Here is an 8,198-nt window from a genome sequence, read left to right on the forward strand (position 1 = left end):
CAACCCGCAGCTGGGTACCCCGTTTCGCTTGTACTTCGTAGTCACTGATCGGGCGATTAGTTCGGTCCTTGTGCAGGAACAGGACCAGGTACAAAAGTCGATTTACTTTGTGAGCAAAGTATTGCAGGGGCCTGAGGTGAGATACCAGGCCATTGAGAAGACGACCCTGACAGTAGTGTTCTCAGCGCGAAGGCTTCGCCACTACTTCCAGAGCTTTACGATGATAATGATGACAGACCTTCCCATTCGCAAGGTCTTGCAGAAAACAAATGTTGCAGGAAGAATGGTGCGTAGAGCAGTAGAGGTATCAGAGTTCGACGTGCAGTATGAGCCCACAGGCCCTATCAAAGGCCAGGTTTATGCTAACTTAGTGGTAAAACTCTCTCGGTTGCCACGCACCAGGAAGGAGCATGCTTCAAATGAATACTCTCTGTAGACGGTTCCTCCAACAAACAGGGTAGTGGGGCTGGCGTCATCTTGGAAGGACCAAATGGGCTATTGATTGAGCAGGCCCTGCGATTCGCTTTCAAGGCTAGTAACAATCAGGCAGAGTATGAGGCCCTTATCGCTAGAATGCTATTGGCTAAGGAGATGGGTGCGAAAGGTTTGTTGGCGAAGAGTGACTCCTTGTTAGTCACAGATCAGGTCACGGGAGAATACCAGGCTATAGACCCGCAAATGGCCGCATACCTAGAGTACGTACAAATTCTGAGGGAGACGTTTGAAGTGTTCGAGTTAGTACACTTGCCCAAAGAACAGAATGCCCGAGCTGACTTGCTAGCTAAGCTCGCCAGTTCAGGCAAGGGGAGCAGACAGAGGACAGTCATTCAGGAGACCCTGAGGACACCTTAAACTGCCACAAATAATGCAGCAGAAGTCCAGCAGATCAGCACCTCAGAAGGGGTGAGGAGGAGTCATCAGTCGTTGACTTAGGAGACGTTAAAGACACCTAAAATAAGCACGTACCGAGTTTCTAGGGAGAATTCGTTGCAGGTTTGCCTAGTCGAAGGGGGCGAAACTTGGATGACACCCTACAAACTCTACTTGGCTGATGGGATACTCCTGTTGGAGCCTACAAAGGCTAGGAAAATCAAGAAAAATTCTAGCATGTACACCTTGATCAATGGAAAGTTGTTCAGACATGGGTTCACTCACCCTATCCTGGTATGTGTGAACGGTGAGCAGTGCACCTGCATTATGGCAAAACTCCATGAAGGGATATCCGGGAGTCACATCAGTGGCCGAGCTCTCGCATCGAAGGTCATTGGCGTAGGATATTATTGGCCAACCATGAGGGAAGACTACACAGGGTATGCACAATGGTTGAAGCAGTGCCAACAACATGCTGACTGACACTTCAGAGGAGCTCAGATCGATCTATAGCCCATGGCCGTTTCATACTTGGGGGATCGACATTCTGGGGCCTTTCCCTTTAGCAATGCGGCAGATGAAGTACCTCGTGGTTGCCATAGAATACTTCACAAAGTGGATAGAGGCTGAGCCAGTAGCACAGATCACAACCCACAAGATTCAGCACTTTGTGTGGAAGAACATATTATACTTCTTTTGGTTGTGGTGAGCAAGGTCATATAAAGGCAGATTGTCCAAACAAGAGCAAAGAGAAAAAGTCTAACTACAAAGAGAAGAAAGGCAAGACAAAAAGAGCCTACATAGCTTGGGATGAAAATGAGGTGTCATCATCAAGTTCTTCATCAAGTGAAGATGAGAAAGCAAACATATGCTTGGTAGCTGAAAATGATGATGAATCTTGCAGCTCAAGTGAGGTAAGTTCATGTGCTTCCTTAAATGAACAAAATTACAGTGAATTACTTGAAGCTTTTCAAGAAACACATGATGAAGCTAATAGATTGGTTCTTTCAAACAATCCATTGAAAGATCTTAACAGTTGGCTTGAAAAGAGAGTTAAATCACTTGAAGAAGATCTGGAAAAAGCAAAAAGTGATTTTGAAAAATTGGAAAACCATTTAAAAAATGCTTCTTGCAAGTGTGATACTCTCATTTGCGAAAATTGTGAAAATCTTGAGAAAAAGGTTCACTATCTTGTTGAAACTGTGGACAAGCTTTCAAAGGGGAAATCTAACTTTGAGAATTTCTTGGCATCTCAAAGCTGTGTTTTTGGAAAGGCTGGTTTAGGCTTTAATCCACAGAATAAGCAAGATAAGTTTTCAAAAAGTTTTTCAAGAAAATCAGAAAAACAATCGATTGTTAAGACGAAACAACCGGTTGTTACATGCTTTTACTGCATGAAGAAAGGCCACTCTGTTAGGTTCTGTAAAATAAGGAAATATTCTGTTCCAAGAGGTTTTATGAAATGGATTCCTAAGGGATGTGAAGTTTCTAACTGCAAAGAAAAGTCAAACGGACCCAAATTTGTAAGGGGACCAAATCTTGCTGCTTGAAATCTTTTATGCAGGAAAACTAAAGAAAAAGGAGGGACTGAGTCATCTGATCAAGTTTTTGAACAAAAAGACAGTCATTGAAGCTGAATCAATGATATGCAAAGGACCTCAACAGTGAAAAGAGGCTTCTTGATCATAAAGCACATGACTCATTGAAGAATTAAAATGAGGATAAGACTTTCCTTTATTTGTTTTTAATTTCTGTTCTTTCTCATGGTTAAACAATCTTTTTATATTGATCAATGTCATCTGCTTTGAAATCCTTATGTTCATGGTTAAAATTCGAAAACAGTTTTAAACTGCTGCAGAAAAACAACCGATTGTTTCTTCGAAACAACCGATTGTTTTGGGTCTGGCAGCATTATGAAGAAATTGTTTTAATTGCTATTTTAAATTTCTATCCGTTGCAGATCAATTCAAAGAGAGAATCTTGGTCAAAGAATTTGTGTTGAAAGCTGATTATGTTCAGAGAGAAGTTACAACAGTCATAAAGGAAAATATTCCAAAATCTTAGAAATTCAAGAGCCTTAATGACTAGTCAAAGATCACATGTGAAGACCATCTGATTCTCAGCTTTTTCTGACGTTTTCTGTGCAGAGCAGAGTCAAGTCCTCTCTCTCTGAAAATCAGGTACCCACTGAATAGAATTGAATGCTAATTGATTCTTTTTCTGCTATAAAAATTGGTGCAGCTGATCTCTTCCACAAGAACAACGAATTGCAACATCTCTTGCAACATCTCTTGCAAAAATCTGTGAAGTGAGTTCTTCTCTGTTTTCTTCTCTGCCATCATGGAATCAACTCCTCCCACCTCAAAGAGAGTCAAAACCAAGGCTGTAAGGTCTGGAGGAAGGCTAGAAGGCTGGTTTTCTGGAGACAATGATCTTATTGAGAAGTATAGGTATGAAACAAGTATCAAGAAGATAAACAACCCCAAGGTTGTATGCTTTGATTGGCTGAAAAGTCAAAAGCTTGATAATATGAGAAGGCTGCTCAAGGATCAATCTCTCAGAAAGTTCCTGGAGATGAAGGGAAACATATATCTAGATTTGGTGAGGGTGTTCTACACAAACCTAAAGTTTGAGGGAAACAATCTAGTTTCTCATGTGAAGGGTGTAGAAATGGAGATAACTCATGAAGTATGGACTGCTGTTGCTGGTCTCAAGTTCTCTGGTCTTAGAATCAACAAGGGAAACCTTGGAGTGGTGGAGGATTTTAACAAAATCCAATTCTACAAGAGTTTCTTGAAGAATCAACATGCTCAAGTAAGTACATGCTCGGTTGGAGGTCTAAAGCTTGATGAGAGATTGCTTGCTCTCATTTTAACTTGGATTCTAACTTCAAGGGGGAGTAATCATTCTGTTCTAACTGAAGAAGATTTGGTATATATCTTCTGCATCACCAAGAAAATCAAAATCAATTGGATCCACATCATCAAAGAGCACATGCAAAAAGCCATGAGGTTAGGTGATTATAATTATCCATATGCTGTTTTGGTATCTAAATTTCTACTCTATTTTGAAGTTAACCTTGAAGATGAAACATCTGAGTTGGTCAAGTCAACTCAAGAGTTGAACAATGGATCACTCAGCAAAATGGGTTTTACAAAAGTAGGTGGAAAATGGATAAGCAAGGATGGTGATCATGGTGCCTCATCTAGTGGTGTTGCTAATCTTGAACAAGATGAACCTGCTGATATGGATGTTCAACATGAAGATCCACCTGAAGATTATCAAGATGCTGGACCAAGTGCTGGTGCTGGAAATCAAGGAGAAAGGATGCAAACCATGTCTTCTTTTGAAAGACTCATGGTGAATAGGCTTGATAGCTTTGCTGAAAATCAAAGAAGCTTCCATTGCTGTGTTAGTAATTTCCAAAGGATTGACACCAGGTTTGACAATATGGATGCAAGATTTATGACTCTGGATGAACAGATTGAAGCTGTCCAGAACCAAATCTTTGATCTTCAGTTTGCTGATGAAGAAGAATGAAGGAAAAACAACTGATTGGTTATCGGAACAATCGATTATTTTCTTGCTGTTATATCTGGTTTTTAAAATTTCTTTCTTTCTGTTGTTACTGCTTTAGTTTTGATGTAATCAAAACAATATCTTGTTTTTATCTCTTCTCTTTTTCTATTTGTGAAGACAAATAGGGGGAGATATATGATGTGTTTAAGTTTCTTTTTATTGTTGTTAAAACAGTTTGGAATGTGTAATAATTTTCTGATATTTAGTTCTGAAGTTTATTACTGTTTATCTGTGCTAACCAATATCAAAAGTTCTATGCTTTGTTCAAAACTGTATCTTGCAGGAACTGCTTCAGATTTAATCAGGTACAACACAAGCATAAGGGATTTGTCTTCATCAAATAGGGGGAGATTGTTGAACCAAGTGGTGTTCAAGCTTTGAAGAATCCAAATCCTTTGAAGGATGTTGAAGCCTTTGTTGTGCTTGATGTTGCTGTGTTGGTTTAACTTAGTTCTGGGGTAGTTTGAATGTTGTAATCCACCCTTTGATTAAATTTAAAGCATAAGCATCTCAATCTTTGTGAAAGTAAAATGTTTTCAAACTAAGTTAAAACAACCGATTGTTTTGTCGAAACAACCGATTGTTTATACTTAGGTGTTTTGAGAAAAAGATTGAAAATTGTTTTTAAAATGGTTGAACTGTTAAGAACCAAAACAACCGAATGATTCGAGGAAACAACCGATTGTTTGTTTTGGGACCATAACAGAAAAACTGTTTTATCTTTGACTGAGCTTTAAATGTTTTAACTGCTTACGCTCCAGTCATTAAATGCTTTGACCAAATCTTTTAATGCAATTTAAGAGTTTGTTAAGATTTGATAACAAACTACATCTTTGAATAAATTCAGAAAAACAGATTTGACAATCAATTTTTGATAAGTTTTTCCTAAGAGTTTTTGAGTTTTTCAAAGAGCTGAGATTGCTAAGTGATCCTGCCTGTTACTTGGCCTGTGACTAGCAGCGAGTCACTCTTAGCCATCAGCACCCTAGCTCCCATCTCCTTGGCCAGCAAAATCCCGGCGATCAGCGCCTCATACTCTGCTTGATTGTTGCTGGCTTTAAAGGCAAACCTCAAAGATTGTTCAATCAGCACGCCGTTGGGTCCTTCCAAAATGACCCCAGCACCGCTACCCTGCTGGTTCGACGATCCATCCACCGAGAGTACCCAACGGAAATCGTCTCCTTCAACCCGCGCCGCCTCTGATGAGAGCTCGACCACGAAATCTGCAAAGATTTGCCCCTTGATCGGGCCTCGAGGCTCGTACTTAATATCAAACTCTGACAACTCTACCGCCCACTTCACCATCCTTCCCGCAACGTCGGGTTTCTTCAAGACCTTCTGGATGGGCAGGTCAGTCATCACCAGTATTGTGAAACTGTGGAAGTAGTGGCGCAACCTCCTCGCCGAAAACACCACAGCCAGCGCAGCCTTCTCCAGGGCCTGATATCTCGTTTCTGGGCCCTGCAATACTTTGCTCACAAAATAAATAGGCCTCTGAGCCTAATCTTGATCCTGGGCGAGCACCGCACTCACCGCCCTCTCAGTCACAGCGAAATACAACCTGAGAGGGATTCCCGCCAGCGGTTTGCACAGAACCGGCGGGCTCGCCAGATACTCTTTTAGTTTGACGAAAGCCTCCTCGCACTCTTTCGTCCAAACGAACTTGTTATTGCGCCGCAGACATTGAAAATAGGGATGCCCCTTTTCTCCGCTAGCTGACACGAAGCGAGATAGGGCTGCCATCCGACCTGTCAGCTGCTGGACCTCTTTCACTGTAGCCGGGCTTCTCATCGCCAAGATGGCGGCACACTTGTCTGGGTTAGCTTCTATTCCCCTTTCAGTCAAGAGAAAACCCAAGAACTTTCCAGCCTCCACGCCGAAAATGCATTTCTCCGGGTTGAGCTTTAACTTGAACTTGGCGATCGTCGTGAACAATTCCTCCAAGTCTGCAACGTGCTTGCTTTTCTCCTGCGAGGTCACGACCATGTCATCGACGTAGGCTTGCACGTTCCTCCCCAGCATTGGTGCAAGTACTCGATCCATCAACCTCTGGTACGTGGCCCCCGCGTTCTTCAGCCCGAACGGCATCACCTTATAGCAATAGCACGATCTCTCCGTCAAGAAGGTTGTTTTCTCTTCATCCATGGGATGCATCTTGATCTGATTATAGCCCGAGAAGGCATCCAGAAAGCTCAGCAGCTTGCACCCTGCAGCACTATCAACCAGGGCATCAATGCTTGGTAAAGGATACGAATCCTTTGGGCAAGCTTTGTTCAGATCGGTGAAATCGACGCACATGCGCCATTTCCCGTTACTCTTCTTCACCAGCACGACATTTGCCAACCATTCAGGGTACTGGACTTCCCTGATGTGGCCTGCAGCGAGGAGTTTCTGTGTTTCGTCCCTGATCGCCTACCTCCTCTCTTCATTGAATTTTCTTCTCCTTTGTCGCACCGGTCTCACCATGTTGTCCATCGCCAGATGATGGCACAAGAAGTCGGGATCGATCCCGGGCATGTCCGAAGCGGACCAAGCAAACGCGTCCAGATGCCGCTCAATCACCTTGGCGATTTGGTCCTGGAGATCGACCTCCAGAGATCTTCCGAGCTTGAAGATTTTTCCCCCGATCTCCTTCTCGAGCCACTGCTCAACGGGTTTGGGCCTGGATTCCCTGGCGATCACCGCCTTGGCGATTCCCAGTTCTCTCGCTTCCTCGGGGCGATTCCGCGCCTCTTCCTCCTCCAGGCCAGCATTCCTCTCCCCTAGCTCAGCGTCTACCATCTCTACATCCCTTCCGGCGGCCTCCTCTGTTACCGGCGGTCTGGGCCTCACACCGGGAGGTGGGGTGGTTGTTACATAACTCACTGATCTTTTGTTTTTCAGGCTATTCTCATAGCACCTTTTCGCTTCTTTCTGATCAGACTTGATCGTGATCACCACCCCTTCCATGGACGGCAGCTTCACCTTCATGTGCCGAGTCGATGGAATGGCGCCTATCCTGTTAAGAGTGGGCCTTCCCAACAGGATGTTATATGCTGAAGGGGCGTTTACGATGAGGTACTTGATTTTCTCCGTCCTCGACCCAGCCTCATCTGTAAACGTGGTTCTCAGCTCAATGTACCCCCTGACCTCCACCTGGTCACCAGCGAACCCATATAAGCACCCTCCATAGGGCCTTAGCTGGTCAAGGGGCAATTCCAGCTGCGTGAAAGTCGGCCAGAACATCACGTCTGCCGAGCTTCCTTGGTCCACCAGAACTCTGTGGACCTTCCTCCCTGCTGTGACCAACGAAATGACTATGGGATCGTTGTCATGAGGCACAACGTCCCGAAGATCCTGCTTGGTGAACGTAATGTCCACTTCCGGCGAGTGATCTTCAAACATGTCCACTGTCATCACCGATCGCGCATACTTTTTCCTCTGCGATGCGGTGCATCCACCACCTGAGAAACCCCCTGCAATGGTGTGGATCTCCCCGTGGATGGGCATCTCGTGTTGCTGGGCTTCTCCACCTACTGGCTGGGAACTCGACGCTCCCCCCGTCCTTCTATCCAGCAGATAGTCATTTAGGAACCCGCTCTTAACCAGATCGTCGAGCTGATACCCCAAAGACAAACACGAGTCCAAGGTGTGGCCAAAACATTGGTGGAACTCGCACCAGGCGTCTGGCTTTGACCCCAGCACCTTGTCGCCTACCTTCTCCGGCGCCTTCAACCTAGCAGATATATTAGGGATAGCGATCAGGTCCG

At 44.2% G+C, this 8,198-nt stretch overlaps 1 protein-coding gene across 1 annotated transcript; it reads left to right on the forward strand.

Moving 5' to 3' along the window:
* Positions 1 to 220: 220 nt before the first annotated feature.
* LOC137817865 (uncharacterized) lies at positions 221 to 852 on the forward strand. Its single transcript, XM_068621091.1, has 2 exons — positions 221 to 373; positions 457 to 852. The coding sequence occupies exons 1-2, from the start codon at positions 221 to 223 to the stop codon at positions 850 to 852; spliced, it is 549 nt and encodes a 182-aa protein (XP_068477192.1).
* Positions 853 to 8,198: the final 7,346 nt, after the last annotated feature.

The sequence above is a fragment of the Phaseolus vulgaris genome, chromosome 10 (genome assembly GCF_000499845.2).
Source record: "Phaseolus vulgaris cultivar G19833 chromosome 10, P. vulgaris v2.0, whole genome shotgun sequence".
In the NCBI taxonomy this organism is placed as follows: Eukaryota; Viridiplantae; Streptophyta; class Magnoliopsida; order Fabales; family Fabaceae; genus Phaseolus; species Phaseolus vulgaris.

What these genes read in the sequence shown, in the direction of transcription:
- LOC137817865 (XM_068621091.1), top strand. Translation starts at nt 221, where the DNA reads ATGATAATGATGACAGACCTTCCCATTCGCAAGGTCTTGCAGAAAACA. An exon ending in AGGTTTATGCTAACTTAGTG is followed by an intron (nt 374 to 456) that starts GTAAAACTCTCT and finishes TCCAACAAACAG; the next exon opens with GGTAGTGGGGCTGGCGTCAT.